Below are 24906 nucleotides of genomic sequence, written 5' to 3' on the forward strand. Positions count from 1 at the left end.
CTATTTTTTAAAAATTTTAATGTTTTATTTATTTCTGAGAGAGAGAGAGAGAGACAGCATGAGCAGGGGAGGGTCAGAGAGAGAAGGAGACACAGAATCTGAAGCAGTTTCCAGCACAGAGCCCGATGCAGGGCTCAAACCCACGAACCATGAGATCATGACCTGAGCTGAAGTCGGATGCTTAACTGACTGAGCCACCCAGGTGCCCCTAAATAAAACTATTTTAAAAGGGCCATTTAGAGTGAATACAATACAGTTGAGAGCTCATGCAGGGACTACCTCGTCCATTAGTTAAATCCTACTCTCACTTCTTCCTGCACACGTTTCTTAGCTGTTAATTTTTTGGAGCTTCATATTTTAGGTAAATAAAGACTTGCTTTGGTGTCAGCAGAGTTTGTAGTTGTCTTCTACAGTTGTGAGTTTTATTTTATTTATTTTTAATTTTTTAATGTTTATTTATCTGAGAGAGAGAGAGAGAGAGAGCATAAGCAGGGGAGGGGCAGAGAGAGAGGGAGACACAGAATCCAAAGCAGATCTAGACTCCGAGCTGTCATCAGCTCGCTGTCATCAAGCCCGCTGATGGGGCTTGAACTCACAAACTGTGAGATAAAGACCTGAGCCCAAGTCGGACACTCAACCGACTGAGCCACCAAGGTGCCCCGTGAGTTTTATTTTAATGGATGAGAGTAAATTTTACAAATTCTAATATTTTCATGTTTTTGCAAATGAATGCACTCTGTGCGCATTTGAATTCGCACTGTTGAATTCGACTGCATCGATGCCCCGTGTCCCGCATGCCTTTCCTTACCTCTCACAATCAGCTGGCTTTGGTGCTCCACGGCTGCTGCCTCATTCCGGGCTATGCAGGTGTAGTTCCCATTGTGCATGAGGGACAGATTGGAAATCCGCAAGGAGCTTGTGAAGTCGATGTTGTCGATGGTCACCCCGAGGCTCGCTGGGATTGGCCGCCCGTCCTTCTGCCAAGTGATCGTGATGGGTAAGTCCCCTGAGACCACAACACACGGGATGAAGACCCGCTGTCCAATGGAGAATCTTGGAAACTCAAAAGGTTGGATGAAAGGTGGAACTGAAAGAAAGAAAAGAAAATGTAATAGAGGCAAGATGCTAACGAATTGTACTCATGCTCTACATTCTCTTTTCCTTTTACCCTTTTGTGTAACATTGAAAGAGTAACACAGTCCCTTCTATAACATGTAAATACATGATCTAGGAGAAGATGTGAAGTTGTGCTATCCTGTTACTTGAATTTTGTCATTGTTCTAAATGAAAAGCGTGGCTTAATTTGTACTTTAGCAAACATGCTTTATTTATCTTGACAAACTTTAAAAAATACAATGGTCATTTTTGAATAAAAACATTTCAGACTCTGCACTATTCATTGTGAAAGAGCATTTGAATCCATTTTTCCTTACAAGCTTTGGAAAATGATGTGTACAAGAAAAGATTTCTCTCCTGTTTCGCTAATACTAGCACAATTACTTTTTCATCTTTAAGGCATCCCCATGCCTTGCTAATGGGTATACTTTAAGCCTGTTCAAAAAGAGATTCTACTTTCATTGCTAAACATTTTTTTAAAGACTAATACCCAACTAACAGCAAATGTTAATGAAAAAGACTTTATGTTAAGATAATCATGTCTCATTCTGTACCCCTCAATTTTACACATTCCGTGGGCATGACCTTAAATTGTGAACTGATCCATGGCCAGTTTTCTGAGTTGTTGAGATGTGTTGTTAATGAGAACACGGTTATAGCCTTCAACCTGGCCATGGACACAGCCAAGCTCAGTCTGGAAAGCTCTTTTCTGATGTAATCTCCCTGATCAACTCCTGTTTACCTTCTTGCCTCAGGACCACTCTTCCTCAGTAACTTCCTGGATGGCCTCACAGGGTGTCAAAGTCATAAAATGCTTAAAACGGAGCCAGAGAAGCCAACTTTGAATCCTACCTTGGTTACTTATTGGTTATGGGGTCGTGGGCAAGTTATCAATATGCTCCTCCTATCAGCCTTATGGGGTCGTTATTCAGAGTCTCACTTTATCAAGAGGGACACCGATTCAAAGATATTACTTCACCCTTGGCCATAGAATGAGTTCACCAAGGAGTGAAGGCTCAGACCTTATCAATTTTATTTCAAAAGTTTGGAAATACGCCAAGTTGTAAACTGAGATTACTATGCCTGGAATAACAATATAAATCAGTTATTATACCAGATGGTTTTACATAAAATTATTAAATAGGATGTCTGCAGTTTGTTCACTAAATCAGTTATAGGTACATTTCAATGAACAGGCTTGGGGAGATATAAGATATCAAACTGAGAAACATCTGAATGGAAACCATCCATCCATTCATTCATTCACTCATGCACACGAGAAGTGCCTCTTGAGCTCCTGGTATGTGCTTGACAACACTGTGTGCTAGCCACACAGCAATGACCGTAACACCCCAGTCTCTGTTCAATGGAGCTTTCATGCACAGTCATAGGCGGCAGATGTCAACAGAGCATAGCTGTGGGGTTCTGCTCTTTCATATTATTATTACTCCTACTATATGCTTTCAAAAGCATTTGGGAGCGAGAACTCAGAATGCAAATACAGAGAACTCAGAATTGCAAATACAGCAGCCTGAGTTAGAAGGGCAAGTGAATAGATGGCTCAAGTTAGGTCTCAGCAGAGAAACGAACAAACAAAAACAGCTTAAGGTACCAAGTGCATTCAATGTCAAAACTGGTGACAGCTGACAGGTTGCCTATTCTCAAGGTAAAGTTACAGTTGTGAATCTGCAGTGAGTCGATCTGACACCAAGAGAAAAAGATGTTGGGGATGAGGTTCTAGCTGGCGCTGGTAGAAAAGATCAGGTTGGATTAGGCTGTGATTATTCATAGTTGACATTAGGTAAGGAAATACCAACTTGTAGCAAACATGCTCATAACTCTCTAAATATTGCCCCAAATGGCATAAATGTTTATTAAACGTGTACATATTATTAATGCTTAATAAATGACCATTTTTTAAAATAAAAAAGTAACTATATTTCCTCTTATTTGGTTCCTTATACAGAGAAACCTGATTGTCCACTTAGACAAATGTAGGCACTCAATGGCTTGATGCTCATTATCTGAATTGTAGATTTTTTTTTTTTTTTTTTTAGATAAGAGCTTCAAATCCAGACTACCTGGGTTTAGGTCAAGTGGTGCTACTAACTAAATTTTTTAACCCCTTCTCTGTGCCTCCATTTCCTTATTTATAGAAGGAGGGGGTTGCCGTGAAGCATGAATGAGTTAGCACGGAGCTCATGAACTTTCAGTTTGAATGCCTTCAGTATGTACTGCTGAAGTGAGCACCAGGGTTCACAAACATCAGAGGACACCTGAATCCACTGCTTAGCACTGGTGCTATTTTGTAAGCCTTTCAGATGAGGAACAAGCAAAACAGTTAAGTTGAAAGATCACCTGGCAAAGCAAAGGACTCCATGTCTACCAGATATGGTAGGGAGAATAAAAACAAACAGACCTACTTTCTATTCTCCAGATCAAGAAAGAAAGGTGAGACATAGCATATTTTTGATTTGTCTATTAAGCACACAATATGTAGGATGTAGACTGCCAGTGATTATTCATTATAAGGATGTCTACTTCCAAGAGCAAAAGAAAGGTATAGAATAGAGAAAGAGCAGGTACATGTTACTTTCAAGAACAGAGGCAAGGAGTAACTACAGGGGAATCATAATTTAAAAAGAATACAAAGACAGATTCTATCATTTAAATGTTTCTGGAATTCATTGGCTTATAGAACTCTAGGGGATGTAATTATAGTAAATTCCAGAAACTTGAACCACAGAATGATGCTGCTGAAGACCTGTGCCTCCAATGAAGTGAAAACAAACACCACGAAGCCCACATGCTCACCCTCACCTGCCTCACTCAAAGGATAATCCCTTCCTTTCAACACTGTTTTTTTGTTAATGTTTATTTATTTCTGAGAGAGAGACACACAGAGTGAGAGCAGGAGAGGGGCAGAGAGAGAGGAAGACATAGAATCCAAAGCAGGCTCCAGGCTCCGAGCTGTCAGCACAGAGCTCAATGCAGGGCTTGAACCCACGAACTATGAGACCATGACCTGAGCTGAAGCCGGCCACTTAGCCAACTGAGCCATCCAGGTGCCCCTAAAATATTTAAAAATTGAGCCAGCCAAGAATGTTGCATCCAGAAAAACTGTTACTCAAAAGTGAGGGGAGACAGACTTTCCCAGACAAACTAAACAGAGGGAGTTCACCAAGAGGGCTGCCCTGAAAGAAAGGCTAAAGGAACTACTTTAAGTTGAAATTAAAGGACACCAGACTACAACACATAGCCATGCGGAAATATGCAGTTCTCTGGTAAAATTAAATCTATGGGCAAATACAGAATACTGTATTATTGCAATTTTGATGTGTGAGTCCACTTTCAATTCTTGTTTAGAATTTATAACACAAAAGCATAAAATCTATGAAACTCTGTTAATGGATATAAAAAACAGAGAAACATAATTTAATACTAATGACACAAAGTGTTGAGGGGTATATCTGTAAAGGAAAAAAAATATTATATTATAAAATATATTTAGAAACAAAAAACTACGCAAAAGAGTTAAAAGAAAGATTTTCATGATTAGAAAAAAATTGGTTAGAGGGAAAAGCCATTCTCCCAGAATAACGTCAAAATCAGATTTGTTATTTGTTGTTTTACTTGCCACACCAAGATGCACTTTTGAAAATGCAGGTTAAACCATCAGACTGATTTGTGGATCATAACACTTTTCACCTCACTACATAGATTGCTTCTATTGCTTTAGGCATGAACACGAGTTTGCTGTATAAAATGCTTAAATTTTCTTAAAGAGCCCTAAATCTTATGTCGTACATTCATAAGATATAAAATTGGAGGCAAAAAAGAAACCAAGGGATGAAAAAGTGCTCATAATGACTTTGGTAGAGCCAAACCACCTGTTGGAGACACACCACTTGCTTTATCTAGTTCATTAGATCACCTCTTAAGGTAAATTCTCTGAACCTTGTAGACAGTGAAAGGTTGTAATATCACAGGGACAGAAATGCACAATGTGACCTACAACCAGTTTTGACATAACGTTCCCACACAAAGCATGTAAATATCTGCTAAATGTCACTAATTACAGGGTTTGTTGACTTCATTCTCTGTACTGATGGGGTTCCTCTCTCCCAGGAAGTTAGGGACCATCAAATGCAACCAAATGTTAGTTTATAGACACTTACTCTTTCTAAACCTTAACAAGAATGTGAAGTCAGGCTAATGTATTTTTGTCTTATCCCTCAAAAATTAGTTGTATATTCCTCTTCATGGGAAAAAGAGGAGCTTTTAGTTTCTTCCCAGAGAGAAGTATGCCATGGTAAAAGATACATGAGTTGGATGTTGGCCACTCTTATATAATTTACAGTGTTTTCTTCGTCCACTTGAAGTCTGTGATTCAGTTTCCTCGTGTATAAAGTGATGGTAAAGAACACAATTCATGAGTGTTGGTGAGGGCTTCATATAATAGGCAGGCATAGAGCCCCAGAGGTATAAAGGAGCTGCTCAATTAGCAAGTATCACCCTCTCTTTCCTTTTCCTACCATTTTTTTTTTTTTTTTTTTTTTTTTTTGTCCCAGGGCCCGCAACTCACTGGGAAAAATCAAATATATTACACGGATATTGAGACACATGGGGGCTGAGTTTGCACCACCATCTGTAATTTCGTCAACTCCACATTTGTCATCTCTTTCCTAGTTGTGCTGTAACACCCCACGCCTCCAGACAGTCTTGGGTTGACAGCTTCCGGACTCAGCTGCTCCAAGAGCCTACCTCAAGCCAGTCTTCTAAGTTACAGCAATGGATATTCTCATCTTCCCATCTCCTTTTCCCCATTCTTTACAACAGACTTTGTCTTCTTTTTCTTCAAGACTTTTCTTGTTTTATATCTTGCCTGTTTCACAAGGTCTCCAAAACCTGCATCTGCGAATCCTGTCCATTGCAGGAATGCGAAGCCCATGGCTGGTCCCTGAGAGTTCAGTCCTGGTTACACATGCACTTTAGGCACCCATGTACCCACTGGAGATGCCCAGGACCAGCAAAGGATTACAGCCTGTGCTGTTTGCTGCAATGCAAGCTGTCACTCTAAAACTACAAGGCTGGTGAGCACGTGTGGTTGTGAGTTGAGCACGTCACTCAACTGTCTCTCCATCCATAAGACCAGTTATTTGTCCAATTCTGCCGCTTTACAACATGCTTTAGATTCCCAAACTGTAGATTACTAGCCCTATGTGATGTAGTTTTCCACTCTGTTCACACAACATTGATTAAACTCTTCCTCTACCCACTCCAAGGGCTTGCTGTTAAGATTCTATAACAGAAAGGGTCACAGGATGGCATGTGATCATAGCAGTCTCTGCACATGCGTATTTCCTTGAGTAGAATGACCCAGGAGGCAGAAGATGTATCACGTTCATCCCTACTTCCCACATCTAGGGGAATAAATAGTGCCGTGTACATATTAAATTGCATGATAGTTTTTGAAAATATCTTTTACAGGTGATGATGAACATGTATTTACACTCTGAATGTTAGACAAGCCTAGAGTTCGGGAGTAGAAAGGGAAATAGATCCAGTATATCATAATGATGAGATGATAAAGACAAAAGTGAAGTTTTGTTTCATAGTCTGATTTGTGTAAGGGCCCAGGACTTCTAATTCGAGGTTGCACTGAACCATCTTTCCTCCTACTGGTAGGGCGAGTTGGGGAAATAAAGTCAAGACCTATTCAGGTATGGCTGTCTGGGCCAAAGGAGCACTGCTATGTGAGCGTGATCTCCTGCGCCAGAGCTGCTCTGGACTTGCCATAAGTTAGGCTGTCAGTCCTGGGCGCATGTCTGCCAGAGAAGGCAGGCCGAGATTCAGGAGGGCAGGATGTGGGAGTAAGAAGGGCATTGCTGGGGCCAGTAGATGCCAAGAAATCAGAGGCTTCCAATTCACTGGAGACTGTGTGCCCCCTACGGACCCTATACTGGCGGAAACCTCATTCCTTGGCCTCCTGTCCTGGCCTTGCTTCCTTCCTGTTTCCCTGATGACCTCATCTACCCCTGCCCTCCAGATGTCAGCTCCATGGTGCTGATTCCCCAACCTACATTTTCTTTTTCTCCCCAACTTTTTATTATATAGTATTTTATTTATTATTATTTATATTTTAGTAAGTTAACATACAGTTCAATTTTGGTGTCAGGAGTAAAATTTAGCGATTCATCATTAACACACAACACCCAGTGTTCATCCCAACAAGGGCCTCCTTAATGGCCATCACCCATCTAGCCCATCCCCCCACTCACCTCCCTCCATAAACCCTCAGTTTGTTCTCTATCATGAAAAGCCTCCTGTGGTTTGTTTCCCTCTCTTCTCTTTTACCTCTCTACTCATATGTTCATCTGTTTTGTTTCTTAAATTCCACATATGAGTGAAATCATATATTTGTCTTCCTCTGATTGACTTATTTCTATATTTTTTCAACCAAAAACTCCTTCACAAGCTTTGTGCCTGCTTGTTTAGATGTCTGCTAATATTTTCATCTTGATGTCCCAGAAGCATCTCAAATCCCAAACCAAAAGCATCAGGGTTCCCTTAATCTAAGCTTCAAGTTCAATGCTCTATTCCTGTTAGTGCTCACAAAACCTCCAGCTGCGAGAAGCTAGGATAATAGAAGCCTTTCTCATTGTGCATTTCTCTTTATCTCCAGCCACTGTCAGTGGCTTGTTGTGCCTCTTCTACTTCACTTCTCAACATCTCTTGGTCTGGCTCCTTTTCTTCCAAACACACAATCATCATCTTTTATTAAAACTTTTTTGATTGTGCCCTAATGGGTCTCCCTAATTTTTTAATCTTTCTGCATTGCAACCATCTTATAGACCTCAACCATATTAATGTCCTAAAACATAGTTGTGAGCGTGGCCTTCTGCCTTAATTCCTTCACTACTTTTAGGATCAAGTAGAAGTAGCAAACACTACAACATCTGATGCTGGTCTCTGTGCTGACTCACGCTGCTCACCTACACTGGGGATTCTTTGTTTCAGGCTTATTGACTCTGAACATAGGGAATGATTCTCTGACCCTGTTTCTGCCCCATGCACCACGAGGACCCCATTCCCACCCCTACCATCTTACGGGGTGAACACTCAACTCAGTTAGTAGCTGCTCTGGAGACTTTTTTAGGCTCTAGATCTCCTTTGAGACTCAAGTCAGTTTCTCTTGGAAACTTAATTCTTAACTCTGGACTTCCCATCCCCCCTTACCACCAAAACTGGGTAGATGTCCATCTTTTCTGTCTCTAAAAGACCTCTTGATGGGGTTGTGTTGAAATCAGTGTTTTCTTACTTGTCTATGCACCGCTCTTCCATAGTGAGCTGAAATATTTCTCACCTGTGCTGCTTCCTTTTCAAGACATCTGGTACCTGCTGCTGTCTAATAGTTATTTGTCTACAGGTCCTTCCACTGACTGAAGCTCATTAACAGTAAATGCACAGATATTCCCTGAACAAATTAGGTAAATCACAGGAATTGTGGTAGGGTCCCCTCCCTAAGGAAAGAAAAAACCCCACAAAACCCTGAAGGCAAACTGACTATACACATACGTGACAACATCCCTCATGACCTTGTAACATGAGACCACTTAATCAGACTGCTTTTTTGTGTATTCCCATAAATGGGAGACAAAGAAGTAAAAAATGTATAAGAAACTATGCCATGTGGCAGTTGAGGCTCAGTTCTTTGGGTATGAACCCAACTGAGCCATGCTGGGATGGATAAAGTTGCTTCCTGGGGGGAAAAAGTAAAAGCCTTGGTATCATGATTCTGTGCAAGAATCCTACTACAGAATCAAAGAACTAAAGAGGTTTCCTGGCTTACAAATTTTTTTGATGACAAAGGTCTAGTTCGATTATGCTATCATCATCCGCTATGATCCTTTTCATTTCTGATTTGAAATACTGGTCTAATGTCATTATAGAAAGTGGGAGTAATTTAAGGAAAAATTATTTTTAGGAAAAGGGCTTAAGATGCACATCTATAGCTGTTTGGCATCTAGGTAAATGGTAGGAGTTGATGCATAGGGTGACACGTGGCCCAAGATTCCTTTTCAAGAATGAATGTGTGCTCCGGATGCTGGAGTGAGGTCAGGTAGCACCCTTCAGGTATCAGCCACTTTCAAGACTGTTGCAGCTGTGGAGATCCACCTCACCAAGGACGGGGTCCTTCTTGGGTGGCCTATGTCCAATGACTGACTGAAGAGGGCAATTCTGCCCAACTTCTGATGGCTCTGAAAATCCTTCTTTCTGCAGAGCTCCCTGCAGGGATAGTAAGGCTGTCATCAGCCTGTACCACAGCTCTTCATCTCCTCCCTGTGCCCAGTCCTTCTTCCTCCCCCTCCTTCAATAGTGCTGATTATTGGGGCATGCCTTGATAAACACCATACACACTAAACTCTCTCTCTCTCTTAGAGACTGCTTCCTGGAGAACTGAACCTGCAACATGCTGACTCACCTAAAGTGAAAATCGATCTACTATTAATAACAAAAACAAATCTGTTTGTAACATTGCCAGTATATAATCCATTCATCCATCTCCACCCACCTATCCATCCATCCATCCATGTACACATCCATCCATCCACCCATCCTTCTATCCATACATCCACCCATGCATCTGTCTGTCGGTCCGTCCATCCATCCATCCATCCATCCATCCATCCATCCATCCATCCATGTTGTTTTTATTCATTTCAGATTGGGACCAGAGGATAATTCTCATGTGTGCTGGGTTCTCTATTAATGAGGCCACTCTGTATTTGATTGACAGTATCTTCCTATTCTCCACCAGAATAGAAACATTCTGTCATTGATAGAAGCACAGGAAAAAAAATAGTTTGGAAGTGTAATTTTAAGATTGCTACTCATTACCTAAAAAATAGTCAGGGTTCATTTGCTGCTTGGTTGGTTTATATTTATTTCAGTATCCCAAGTTCAGCCAGTGTTCAGAACTGGAATTTTGTTTTTCATAAGGGGTTATGGATATTCATAAGCTCACTAATATACATCAAATAGAACTCAAATGAGTAAGAATTCAGTGCTAATACTGGAATCTGTACTCGAGAACTCGCAAAAGCCTCAACTCAGAAATACAAGAAAGCATGGCAAATATAAATCAAAACACACATATGTAGGGGTTCCCAAGCACATACACATTCTACATACATTAGGTAAAGGGTTCCTAGCAGCTGCGGCCTAAAGCATAAGGTTCCTAAGCTGAGTATCAGCCAACAGAACACCTCAGTTGACATAAAAATAGTGCAGCTTTGGAATAGCTCAGAGATAAGAGTAACTACATCTTCTACAATGATTTTTAAACAAGGTATTTTGGGCTGCCGGATTGTGATAACCATAGAGCCATAAATATGACAACATAAGTAGATAGGTAAGAAACATAACTTTTTTTTTTTTCAAAAATTGTTTAAAATTACCAATTAAGGCCGGGAGAGAAAATACATTTAAAACATTTCAGGAAGAAAAAAAAATCCTTAAGGCATAATGTAAAATCATAATGAAGAGAAACAGGAAGTGTTGTTCCTGTCAGCTAGAAAGATACAAATTAGACATAAAGGAAAGACAAACTGCTTGGAATTTGGGGATGTAAAAACACTACGACTAACTCTGTGATGGATAGCAGTGTCTCCTTCCAAAGCACTTTTCCAGAAGAATGGGTCACCTACACTATTGTCAACCAGTGGGTGGATAGAGCTGGTGGTTTCCGGAAGAGATTATAGTTTCTAGTCGTGAGAGATGTTTCTTGCCAGAAGGTGTTTTATAGCCATAACCATATCATGCTAAAATAGTTTCTTTAACATTCAAAAATGATGAACAACTTGAGAATTCATGAGAAGTTCTGTATGTAACAATAATAGTCACCTTGGACTGAGGAGGACGCTGGGTTGCTTTTTCCCTGGTGAAGGGCAGCAACTCATGTACACAGTAATAAAACTGAGTAGATTGCATCTCTAATATTCAAAGAAAGGCTATTTAAATCATCATGGCTTCAAGAGAATGAAATCTAGGGGTGCCTGCGTGGCGCAGTCAGTTAAGCATCTGACTCTTGATCTTGGCTTAGGTCATGATCTCCCAGTTCATGAGTTGCGAGCCCCTCATCGGGCTTTGCCCTGATGGTGTGGAGCCTGCTTGGGATTCTGCATCTCCTCTGCTCCTCCCCTACTTGTGCATGTGCCCTCTCTCAAAAATAAATACACTTAAAAAAAAAAAAGAAAATGAAATCTAGCTCAGGTTTTACTAATCCAGGTGGAGAAAAGACTTGTGCAATGGGTTGTAATTATTATGCTTTTGTTTATATAAACTATTGATGGAGGCAAAGCCATCTGACTCTAATCAGAGGTGATGACAGCGAGGCTACATGACAGGAACTGGCAAGATTCATAAAAGCACTGGCATTCATTTTAAAACTTAGCCCCTTTTTCTTTTTTCCCAAGTAGCTGTTTTATAAGTATTGTCAATGATAGCAGGCTATTTACTTGAGGAGTGTTTTCCATGACTCTGACTTAGAAAAGGTCGCCCTTCTTTAGAAGGTGGGTGATTAATTATAACTGACTTCAAGTTGCTGCATTTCTTGAGCAACATGTCAAAATATGTCACCGTGAAACAAGGGTACAAAAAGGTAGTTACACCACTGCAATGAAGCTGTAAGTCAATTAAGTTACTTTGATAAATTTCAGGGCACTGAAATTAGTGATATAATGAAGGAGCAATATGGTTAAATGCCTGAAAATAGACAAAGAGCATATTTGTTCCTCGGTAGTCCGTCCGCACAACATTCACATCAGCATAAATTTGCAGAACTGATTACATAGATGGTTCTCCACACAGTCAGACCAGCTGTGTGTTCATATATCACTCTCTGCAACTCTCTGTGTCCATTTCTTCATGGTGTTGGTTCAGACTAGATGGGTATCAGCAGTGACATGCTCTGCATGTTTGAGTGAAAGGTAGAGTGAAATCGTCCAGGTTTTGTTACCACTCACAGACAACTTGAAAAAGTCAGGTCTGCAGAACCAAGGTGTGTTGTCCCCATGGCCAGATTAATATACAACACAAGCAACTATTCTTTCTTGAATAAATTAACAAATTCTGTGACTGAAGTGAATAGTTAGGACAAAGAACTTCATGTGCGTGGAAACATGATTGCAGCATATTTATGACCATTTAGCCTAAACAGATCATATTATAAATCTAATTGGCAGTACTGGAGTGTGTCTATCTAGTTCTAAGTAAAAGCAGAGAACAGGAAATAGAGACTGAATGGAAAATATGGGGCTGACAATATAATTAAAATCTAAAATAACTTTTGATATAAGATTAATTAAGCATATAGGTGATAAACATGTGCCAAAGCCACACACACACACACATGCACACACATACATGATTAAAAATTAGATCCAGGGGCACCTGAGTGGCTCAGCTGGTTAAGAGTTCCATTATGGCTCAGGTCATGATCTCCTGATCCGTGGGTTCAAGCCCCACGTTCAAGCTGTTAGCTCAGAGCCTGGAGCCTGCTTCAGATTCTGTGTCTCCCTCTCTCTCTGCCCTTCTCCTGCTTAGGCTCTGTCTCTGACTCTCTCTCAAAAATCAATAAACATTTGGGGCGCCTGGGTGGCTCAGTCAGTTGAACGTCCGACTTCAGCTCAGGTCATGATCTCACGGTTAGTGGGTTTGAGCCCCACGTCAGGCTCTGTGCTGACAGCCAGCTCAGAGCCTGGAGCCTGCTTCAGATTCTGTATCTCCCTCTCTCTCTGACCCTCCCTGCTCACACTGTTTCTCTCTTTCTCTCTCTCAGAAATAAATAAAACATTAAAAATTTTTCAAAAATCAATAAACATTTAAAAAACGTTGATCCAAACATCATAAAACAAAAGGCTACAGAAAAACAGGAGTTAAAGAAATGAGAAAAGATCTACTAGGAAAATGGGAAACAAAGAAGGCAAGAAGAGGAATTTTTGAATCATATAATAGATAATTCAAGAAAAAAAATCCTCCCAGAGATTATGACAGAAAATAGGTAAATCAACAATTATAGTTAGTAATATCAACACCCAGTTTGATAACTGATCAATGAAGGGAATTAAGAAAACAAAGCTAGAGATGACATATAACACAACTATTAAATGAATTGAACACATACAGACAGATTTATGCCCCCAAAATGTAGGAAGAAACATTTTTTTTAATGGATAAACACTCATAAAGAAACCTTTAGCATATGTCACAAACTAAAATTATCTCCAATGACACCACTGTAGTATCTGGATATATGGAGAAGAGTGGAAAGTATGGTTCATTTAATTAATGGTATTAGGACAATTGTCTCAATATATAGAGAAAAGAGAAACTGACACCTACTTCTGTTGTATCTACAGTCCTCAACGTGGACCGAAGATCTAAATGTGGACGGTGGAAATATAGAACGAATACAGGAAATAATGTAGGAATAGATCTTCCATGAGTGAGGGACTTCTTAATCAAGATCCCATGGAAGACAATTAAAAGCCAGCCTTGAAAAAGGTACTCACAACCATTTCTACGTTAATGAGAGATTCAAATTTACATGAAGGATCTACAGCAAAGCAGGATAAAATCGCAGGAAGAATGATGTCAAAGTGGGCAAAGGAAATGCGTAGATGGGATACCCAGATATTAAATAAGAATATGAAGAGTTTGATGCATAACCTCAGTAGTAATGTAATAAAAGCAAATTAAAATCCACACTCAGTAGATCTGCAACACTTAGAAAGGCAGATAATATCAAGCACCGGCAGAGATATGGGGAAATGTGGACTCTTGTGTGTGGCTGGTAGCAGCATAAAGTGTATCTAGGAGGGCGCTCTGTAGTCATTAGTGACACCATGTTCTCACACAGGGGCACATCTGTCTACTCCAGTATTCATCGTAGCACTAGGCACAGAGTCAAAGGGCTGGGGACAGCCTCAGGGTTTACGTTGCATGCTTTAATATACATTTATATCTCTATCTCTTTAAAAAGTTTTTATTTAAAAAATGTTTTAATGTTTATTTATTTTTGAGAGACAGAGAGAGAGGGAGAGAGTGAGCGGAGGAGGGGCAGAGAGAGAGAGGGAGACACAGAACCCAAAGCAGACTCCAGGCTCCGAGCCCTTCAGCACAAAGCCCAATGCAGGGCTTGAACTCACAAACTGTGAGCCCATGACCTGAGCTGAAGTCAGATGTTTAACCAACTGAGCCACCCAGGGGCCCCTATTTATATGTCTATCTTAATATGGGCATTAAAAAGTAGACTTAAAATAAGTATATTAAGTACACACATAAATAAGTACCAAAAAGATAGGAAGGAATGATAACAGAACTGGTGGATGTTTAAAAAAATACATAAATGCAAGTAAAATAAAATATGGAACTTGTATGGACTGACAGTGATGATGTGGTATAAAGCAAATCTTGACAAAACCAAACAAGGTTCTCAGTGGCCAGTCAGCAGCACCTCTAGGGGGTTTTGTTCATGAGCCCAAAGGAACAACTTCACAGTAGGCTATGGGTTACAACAAAGAAGTCCTGTTTTCAGGATGACCGTGACATTCTCATTTCCCTCTTTCAGGCATTAGAAAATGTCTGGAGGGCTGGGTTTCTCTGCGAGGAGACAGAAACATGAGTCTGCCCTTACAGGGATGTGAGAAATGGTTACCTGGGAAGGCAGAGACTCACTGCTATCCTAGGTAGGTAGCTTACGGAGGGGAGGGGCACAGTTGTTCAGCACCGCCATGGAGGGAATAATGAGGCCAGAGAAAGGGAACCGCTGGAGGGGGCAGATTGGCATCCGACGGGAGGAACGTGGGCTGTGCGGAATCAGGACAGGCTCACAGCTCGGAGTGGGGCACTGCACAGACTGTGTGAGGACAGAGACTGGAAAACTGTGGGTACGGTCCCGGGCAAGGTGAGTGTCACATGGAAGTCTCATCTAGGTGAATTCCACATTCATCTCTATCCCTAAGGCTTTACCGTTGTATCATCTATTTATGCATATGTAGGCATCTCTTATATATACTTATATATGTCTGTCTATATACGAATATAGTTTGCATATGTATACACACACATATATACACACATATACATATATACATATAGGCTTCATGCCCAGCACAGAGCCCAATTCAGGGCTTTGAACTCACGACCCTAAGATCAAGATTTGAGCTGAGATGGAGAGTTGGATGCTTAACCAACTGAGCCTCCCAGGCACTCCAATGCATATAAATATTTATACATGACTTTAACCCATGCATATATTTTATGTTTATATATAAGTTTAAATAAAATACACAAACATTATTTATGTCATACATCACATGTACAAAAACTTACATAGTTGTATTATGTACCAATTCACATAACAGACCCTACTGCATGATTTTGAATAATTGAGAGGTGTTTTTCTTTTCTGACTGAAAATATCATCAGAATATTATTGCTTAAGCATGACCTGAGGGTCTTTTCCTGTGTGTGGATATAGGTACACAAACACGGGTGTATATTTGCAAAGAGATTGATTATGGGTTAGACAAGGAAAGTGCAATAATTTTCCTCTCATCCTTTCGTTTTTTTCTCATGTCGACATAATTCTCTCTTTCTCCACGTTCCCATGCCTAACAAGCCCAAGTATTGCAAAACATCATTTCTCCCACAATCTTAATTTTAACTGAGTAAAATCCCACATTCTTTGACTTCATAACAAATCCAACACATAATCTTTTTCCTCTACTTAGAGAAAAACAATTTGAGATGTTATTTCTAAAAAAAAAAAAATCTAATGAAGGATTTCCTTGAAGAAAGGTATCAACTTCATTTTCTAGAATCAAAGGGGAATTACAAGGTCTTCTACCTCCAGGACAAACCCATCTGAAGAAGACCCTCAAGCTGACTTTAGAGCTCAATTCTGACATTCTACCCAGAGGAAAGTCGTTCTCTGCTGCAGGAGCTTGAGAGTGTGAATCGTCAGCCAGGGGAGTAAACGTAGTCATCGGCACCCATCAAACTCCTCCTTGTAGTTTAGCAAGGGGGGTGGTGGTGGTGCAAGTCCCTCACATCCTCAGCCTTCTTCTGTCACCCTGGGATTCTAAATTCACCAAGAGAATGCAAATTCCCATTTGAAATCACAAAGTCCCACAAAAGGGTTCCACACTTACTGTCTTATACTAGATCTATTTTCTCCCAGATCATTCATAAGAGAAACGATACCTTCCCTAAGCAGTTGCTGAAAATCAGTATAAAAACTTTATGAATGACAACAATTTAAGGCCATGTGAGACCCAGCAAATAGGACCCTGCATTCAACACTGCTCAACTTTAATGAGGCACCTGAAAGAGAAAGCTAGCCTGGAAATGCCACATGTTCCCCAAACAATACTAAAAAGGACTCCAGCAGCAAGTGGAACTGATGAGGAGAGAAGAACTTCATCCCTGACAGAGGTGGGTGCCGAGCTTGCTTGGAACAGCAGAGGAGCAAGAGTCGGGAGCGGAAAGCGGGAACGATGTTTCCGCACAGAGCTGTGCCTCGCTGGGGCCCAAATGGCACCAGCTGTCAGGAGCCCCTGCAGAATGATGCCATCGGCGGGCAGACTCCTGGGTGCTCACTCAGAGACGGGAACTGAGCCCCAGTTTTAATTCAGCATCCGCCTCCCCAGCGGCGCCCACAGCAGCACTTGCCAGATGGCCGTGGCCACAGAGCAGGTGCAACGCAGGAAGAGCCGCACTGGGGGCGGAATGAGCCGGCCCGTGCGGAGCCTTGTCTGGGGGCAGGATGCAGAGGGTCGCCACCGGTAAGTAGGAAACACCGCCAACGGCCCCTAATTCTTCCCTCAGTTTGGAGTAGGGCACGAGAAAGGTGCGTCTTACATCAGGACAGGAAAGTGCCACCAAGATCACGGTGAAATGAACTATGAGGGGGCCGATGTCTGTGAGTGCTCTTAGTGTGTTTAGAGCATCATCATCTCATCTCATTATTGGCAAACGCTGATTTTGAAACACTCCTGAGAAAGCATTCTGAAAGCTTGATGCTTCTCAGACACCCTTGCCCCCTTATAGTGTTGCCTGTCTCTTTCTACTCATTTGAGCCCTCCCAAGCCCGTATTTCAAAGTCCCTGCGGTCTGAATCCAAATGGTGGTCCAGAGGCTCTCAACCAAACCTTACTCTCCATCAGCCCTTCCCAAGCCACGACTACCCGCTACTGTGGGTTACCTGTCTCCGCCTCTCTGTCACTTCTGGAGTCACCTCAGGTGCCTACCCACCCTCACTTTCCAAATCCATTCCTCCTTTTACTTCTCATCAATGTAACTCATTCTCTCTTAAATTAAGCCCTCCATACCTCACATCCTTCCTAAGTTTTAAATAACCTTCTTTCCTAACTTTTTAAGTAGCTTTCTTCCTGGGTTCATTGCCTTGATTTTTCCTCCCTTCCACCCTGGCTTCCCACTGCAGTGCGGATTGTTTTTCTAAGACACACTAACAGGGCTGTGCTGGAATCCAGAGACGTGTATTTGAATCCAGAATACATTACTGGGCAGCTTTGAGCAAGCCTCCCGTGCGCTCTTAATTCTGCTTCTCCACTCATGCTTTATCTACATTAGAGTCACTGTGAGCATTAATTAAGGTTACACATATGAAAGTGTTTGTAAACTATAAAGTTTTATATAAATATAAATAGAAGGTGACATATTTATGTAGCAGCCAATTAACTTTCATGGCAGTGCTGGTCCCTAGCAATTAAAACACTCAATTAGGCACTGTTCAAGTTCAATGTGGCACCTAAAATGAGGAAGAAAAAGCTTTGAAATGTGTTAAATATAAGCCTGCTTGTTAAATTGAAATGAGGTGAAAAAAGGGATTTTGACTTTCATTTCTCCCTATGTGTTCGAAAGCAGCACAATGGTGCTTCTGGTTGGTTAATATAATTCAGAACTGCTTACATTTTAGTCATTATCAATAATTAACATGGTGTTTAAATCGATCTTTGAAGTTGTTTTTGTTTTTCTCAAAGTTCGTAAGTCAATGCAACCAAATAAACAAAGGGTCAAGACTATTAGCAAAACAGACATGGCTGGAAAATAGTATTGTTTCTAAATGTTGTCGAAATACACGCACAGAGACATGCCCACACCCCCTCCACACACACAATGCTTTCAATGATTTTTTGTTTTAAAAAAAGAACCTCCTGGAAACAAGATGGAAATAGTGTGCTCTCCCCCCCCAGTTTGTGGCCTTGTTGAAGCAACGAGTGGCCCCACTTTGCAAAGAAGCCAATGCGTGAGGAATCATACTTGCTTTTCTGAAATTATCTGAACAAAATATTCACTGTGCAGTGTAACGAGAAAGGTAATCAAGCTGTTATTTATATAAATAAAATAAGAAAAGACTGTCCTTCAATCCTGATTCACAAAGAAAAAAAATCTGTTTTTTCCTATCATTCACTTATTTCTTATCTCTTCCCTTATCACAGCTTTTATCTTATTGAAATCAGTAAAGGTTATTAATTTTTTAAAAGCATTGATAGACTACAATCCCAACCACTGGAGTGTGACTTCATTTACATATTTCATTTCAAAACATTTTAAAATTCAAATGTGAATGTTCAGAAGTCACTTCAGTTACAACCTGTTCTAGTAACATCTGCGTGAAGGCTAAAATTGTTCATGGTGTGTAATTACTACTATATACTGAAAGTTAGAAGTAGTCTGAAGCAAGAAATGCAAGTGGTATCTTAAACCGAATTACTCTAAATATCTTTGCTGCAGTGCAATGTAGGTGACTATGACCAATGAATAAATAAATAAAAGGGGATATCAAGTGATAAATAAATAAAAGGGGATGTCAGGTGATACATAGGACCCCAGAATGTATTGTTTTTAATCTGGGAATCCCACCCAAATGTACACAGGCTTATCCCTGTTGCCCCAGCCTGCAATGTTCTCTTTTGATGTCTGCAGTTTCATCTGTCAACCCAGAAAAGATAAAATTAAAGTAAAGGGGATCCACTAGAGTACCGAAAGCCAACAATTGTATTTAGTTTACAAAATGCTCCTTTTAAAACATGTTTTGAAGCAATGACTAACCGAAAGTATATGCTCTGTCCTCTGCCAAGACATCTACACAAAAAATTATATACATCTAATGGACACCAACTCAACACCTTTTTCAGCAAGTTCAGTATTCCAGGCTTCTTGGCAAACCCATTGTTAAGGTTTTTCCCATCAAATGTTTATTAGTGTGTGATATTCTCATATGGTGGGCTCCATGGAGATATAACCTGTCATCCAGAAGGCTACCATTAGATACTGCCAGGGGTGTCTCCTGCTTTGTTCATTGGTCTATTACAGGTTTCATAAAGATCTGCTTGGTATCAACGTCACCCTGCATCTAGAGGGTTTTCTGCTTTCTTCGTTCCCTTGTCTGCCTGATGTGGTTGCCGCACCTAACATCTTCCTTCCATCTGGCCTCTTCCCCCCTGCTTTTTTTTCTTTTATAGTTTATTGCCAAGTTGGTTTCCATATAACACCCAGTGCTCATCCCCACAAGAGCCCTCCTCCATGCCCATCACCCCCCTTCCCCTCTCCCCCACCACCAGCAGCCCTCAGTTTGTTCTCAGTATTCAAGAGTCTCTTATGGTTTGCCTCCCTCCCTCTCCTCAACTATTTTTCCCCTCCCCCCACCCACCCGCTGTGGTCCTCTGTTAAGTTTCTCCTGTTCCACTTATGAGTGAAAACATATGCTAGCCGTCCTTCTCTGCCTGACTTATTTCACTTAGCATAACACCTTCGAGTTCCATCCACGTTGCTACACATGGCCAGATTTCATTCTTTCTCATTGCCATGTAGTATTCCATTGTATAGATAAACCACATCTTCTTGATCCATTCGGCCATTGATGGACACTTAGGCTCTTTCCATGTTTTGGCTATTGTGGAGAGTGCTGCTATGAACACTGGGGTCCATGTGCCCCTGTGCATCAGCACTCCTGTGTCCCTTGGGTAAATTCCTAGCAGTGATAATGCTGGGTCATAGGGGAGTTCTAATGTTAGTTTCCTGAGGAACCTCCACACTGTTTTCCGGAGGGGCTGCACCAGTTTACATTCCCACCAACAGTGTAGGAGGGTGCCCGTTTCTCCACATCCTCACCAGCATCTATAGTTTCCTGATTTGTTCATTTTAGCCCCTCTGACTGGCGTGAGGTAGTACCTCAGTGTGGTTTTGATTTGTATTTCCCTGTTGAGGAGGGATGCTGACCATCGTTTCATGTGTCTGTTGGCCACTTTGGAGAAGTGTCTGTTCATGTCTTCTGCCCTTTTCTTCACTAGAGTATTTGTTTTTCGAGTGTGGAGTTTGGTGAGTTCCTTATAGATTTTGGACACTAGCCCTTTATCTGATATGCCATTTGCAACTATTTTTTCCCATTCTGTCTGTTGCCTATTAGTTTTATGGATTGTTTCCTTTGCCGTGCAGAAGCTTTTTATCTTGATGAGGTCCCAATAGTTCATTTCTGCTCTTGATTCCCTTGCCTTTGGGGATGTGTCAAGTACAAAATTACTGTATGGACATCAACTTGACAATAAACTATTTAAGAAAAAGAAAAAAAAAAAAGAAATTGCTTTCTATCAACGGTCTTTTGCTTGGCATCTTCTGCCTACCATGATTCTTCTTACACCTGAGGTTGGTTTCCTTGAGGGAGAATTCTTAGCCATTGGATAGAACTTAGTTTCTGAAGGGTTGACCTGCTTGGGGGCCTTTGTTTACTGAGCACATTTTACTGAGTAAAGTGAATATACATTCAGAAGTCATTATCAGCTCCCTTCGTATTTTAATTCACTATCTTAAGACAGCTTGCAATGTCTGTTGTTTTCCTTGTCCTCCTTCCTTTGATAGTGCAAACTTCTCCCTGGTGTGGAGGTGTGGGGAGGGGGGTGTGGGCAGCCTGGCCAGGCAACCCGTAGCTCTGGCCACCGTGACTGGTCCACGAATGGGTCGTGGCCTTTGGAGAGCCAGCCAGAATCCCTCCCTACAAAGTTCCTACAGGGAAGTACTGCGGAAAGGGCCTGTGAATCCAGGGACACTCAGCCAGTTTTCTTGCCGAATGGAGAGGCTGCTCTGAGGGAATGAAGCCGATGTGTAGAGGGAAACACCAAAGAAACAGAAGTTTCAGACGGTAATTAAAGTTCTAGACCAGGCCTCTTCCAAGGCCTATGTTATCTCTGTTCCTCCCAAAGTTGAGTTTAATACAGCCTTGACCTCCATCCCTACCTCCCCCATACACTGTAGTAACTGCTATGAAACCAGTCTGATTTGAGCTCCTGTGCTTTGCAATTGATAGGTTCATGGTTGATATGTGGATCCGTCCTCATCCAGGAAATTTAAAGATTTCAATTTCAAACAGTTCTTATATGAGCTTTTGTCAGACTTTAGCTTCAGATATTTGATGAATAGGTTTTAATGTGAGTCTAACTAAGGGACTGATGAATCTGTCTACATGCATGAAAATCTGCAGTGAGGTACGCAGTCTCCTGATGGTCACACATAGGCCTGTGTCTTACACATTATGTATTCACCCATGTCTTCAAATCTGCTCAGATTTCACCATCCTAAATTCCACTCCTATCTATCCAACTGCCTACTGCCTATTTAGTGGATCCACTTAATGTTTCGATCTCCGTACATTCAAAAGTAGAGTCCTGATTTCTTCCCTTAAATTGTTTCACTGCACCTTCTGCCGACTCAACTGACGTCCGCACCATTCTTTCCATTGCTCAGGCCAAGATTTTATCCTCTCACACCTATATCTGATGCATCAGGAAATGCCATGGAGTAGACCTTCAAAATATATCCAGAATCTGTCATCTCCTCACCCCCTCTCTGCTCCCTTCCTGGCCCAAGCCCCCTGACCTCTCACTGGATGAGCGTTTTAGCAGGTGGTCTGCTTGTCCCTTCTGGGCTTTAGCCTTTTCTCAGCAACAGAAGTCAAGCATACCCTTTTACAATCCAGGCAGGTCAGGTGACGTCTCTGTTGGATCTGACATCTCTGCTCACTCCTCCATCTCACTCAGAGGAAAAACTCAAACCCTTCAAGCCCAGCCCTGGTCCTACATGAAAGGACCCTGCTAATTCTGAGCACACCCCTTATTACTCTACCTTGTGTCCACTTTGCTCCTGCCATGTAGCCTCTCCACTAGTCTTCCTGCTTGCCAGGCCCACCCCTGACTATTTTTGTTCCCTTTGCCTAGAATGCTCTTTGCTCCAGATACATACTTGGCTATCTTGCCCTCTTCCATGTCCTTGATCAGACGACAGCTTCTCAGAGAAGCCTTCCCCAGCTCCTTTGTAGCACTTCATATCCCACATCCTTACAACTTCCCTACCCCCCAGGAGTCATTTCCCGGAAGGCAACTACAGTGAAAAATTGCACAAAATAATATGTCCCTTCTTTCATTTGTCAATTCTTGCCAAGGACCTAAAAAAATGGGCATTCTCCATAATGTATCCTTCGAAGAAAAGAAATTCTTGAAAACGAAACTATCTGATTTGTTTCGTAAAATGATAGATACCTTGGTCATTAAGAGCCAATGAATTCTCCTTTTGGGTATAAGCTAGTTTGAGTCAGTTTCTGTCAAGCAAAATTAAAAGGATCAAGATTAATACATTGATTTCTGCTGGTCTAGAAAATTTTAAGAATAGAAGTGAATAATTCAAATGGTCTTTGTTTGAATTTATGTCTCCTAAAAACCTGACACGAAGATATTTGTATCCATTTATCTAACAGTCACACTTCTGGCAATTTCTCCTGAAAGAAATCATCTTACAAGTAGATAAAGGCCAATGCATAGAGAAGGGAATTTGACATGCCATTCAAAATGGTTAAATATTAGAAATAAATGAAATATGTATTTAAGAATCTCTTATGGTTTGCTTCCTTTTCTGTTTTTATCTTATTTTTCCTTCCCTTCCCCTATGATCATGTGTTGTGTTTCCTAAATTCCACATATGAGTGAAATAATATGGTATTTGTCTTTCTCTGCCTGACCTACACTTAGCATAATGCACCCTAGTATCCACGTTATTGCAAATGGCAAGATTTCATTCTTTTTGATCACCGATGCACTGGGTGTTGTACGTAAGTGATGAACACTGGGTACCCTTCCTGAAACCAATACTACACTGTATGTTAATTAACTTGAATTTAAATAAATAAATTTAAAAAATTTTTTATATTCTGGTGGTAGCTAATTAAAAAGAAAATATTTAGCACCAGAATATTTTCCAAATGTAATCTGAAGACCTCTGGGGATCCCTGAGAACATTTTAGGGGGTTTGCAAGAAGATATTTTCACTGTAACACTAAGACATTATTTACCTTTCTCATCGGGGTGACATTTGCATAGATACACAAAAGTAATGGTGGGTAAGATGACTGGGGCCTTTGCACAATCATGGCAGCGACACCAAAATGTATTAGTTGTCATTGTGTTGTTTACCACCACACAGTCCCAATTTTTGCCAAAACTAGTTTCTAAGGACATTTGATGGAGTCATAAAAATAATAATTTAAGTAAATCTTAGCCCCTGAGCTCATGTCATTTTCAGAGTTCTACAAAATGGGAAAAATGCACGAAGCACTTCAGCTGCCTGTTCAGCAGGAAAGTTGTCTTGAAGCAAAGTACTTGTGCACTTGTCTGAGTTACAAGCTCAAGTGGGCACTCTTTTTCATGGAATTCCATTGTTTCTGCAAAGAATGGCTACCTAAAAGCTAGAGCTATTCAGGCTTGGGCAAGTAGCAGACATTTTTTTTCCTGGGGAAAAAAAAAAAAAAAGAAAGAAGCCTCTCACTCCTGTGATCAAAACTGACTGTGTTTGTTGCAAATAATGAAATTGAAACTTTCAAGCAAAAAAGTAGACTTTTGTAAGACTTGTATCTGTCACTACACACTTGACAGCTTCCCAATACTGAAATGCCTTTCTGATGAGACCATGGTGATATTTTGACATTATTGTAAATGGTGTCAGTGTTTCAAAGATCTACAGAACCCAGCAAACCCATGATTTCTAAATGATCAACTTCTGTTACAAAACAGTGTGTGGGTAAGACATTCATTCAAAGATATTCATTCAGAGAGACCAATGAATTTTAAGATAGCAGAGCACCAAACATTCATTGATCTAGCTTCTAATTCTCTAATGCAGCTAATCTTAAAGATACTGACGTGTTTTAATCCTCTGCATTGTATGAGAAAGTATTTTCTGGTTTATTCGCTTGTTTTGTTTGTTTACAATTTGTCTCTCTTGATTGGAAGGAGAGCTGGACAGGGGAAGAAGCTTGTCTGCCTTCTTTATCATTGTTTTCCTCAATGCCTAGAGTAGAGCCCAGCATTGAGCAGATGTTTCATGAATGGCAGGTGAAGAAATAAATACGGCTACAAAATGAAGTTTTACATAGCTATCACAGTATGGTTTGCCAAGAAATTCTAATGATTTGAGAGAAGTCTGAAGGCATGTGGCTATTTTTAAAAGATTCAAAGTTATTTATGTGAAATTATACCTAATATATGATACATATTACATAACACATAATCTACATTACATAGATTGTACGTGCACATGCACATCCGTGTGTGTGTGTGTGTGTGTGTGTGTGTGTGTATTTATAGATATCCTAGAAAGGCAAACTAACAAGGTTTATAGGGGAAAAAGGCTGGGGAAGACCATGGAAAACTTTGTTCA

The 24906-nt window shown here is 40.8% G+C and overlaps 1 protein-coding gene across 1 annotated transcript in view; it reads right to left on the reverse strand.

Annotated features, from left to right (window-relative positions):
- The window catches only part of DSCAM (DS cell adhesion molecule), a 627938-nt gene that overhangs the window by 261270 nt on the left and 341762 nt on the right, over positions 1-24906 (reverse strand). The window contains exon 9 of the mRNA XM_039229776.1: positions 809-1087. Coding sequence (XP_039085707.1) covers positions 809-1087 — 279 coding nt within the window. The remainder of the gene's footprint in view (positions 1-808; positions 1088-24906) is intronic.

This window comes from Hyaena hyaena, unplaced genomic scaffold (assembly GCF_003009895.1).
Source record: "Hyaena hyaena isolate Hyena2069 unplaced genomic scaffold, ASM300989v1 scaffold_2, whole genome shotgun sequence".
Taxonomy (NCBI): Eukaryota; Metazoa; Chordata; class Mammalia; order Carnivora; family Hyaenidae; genus Hyaena; species Hyaena hyaena.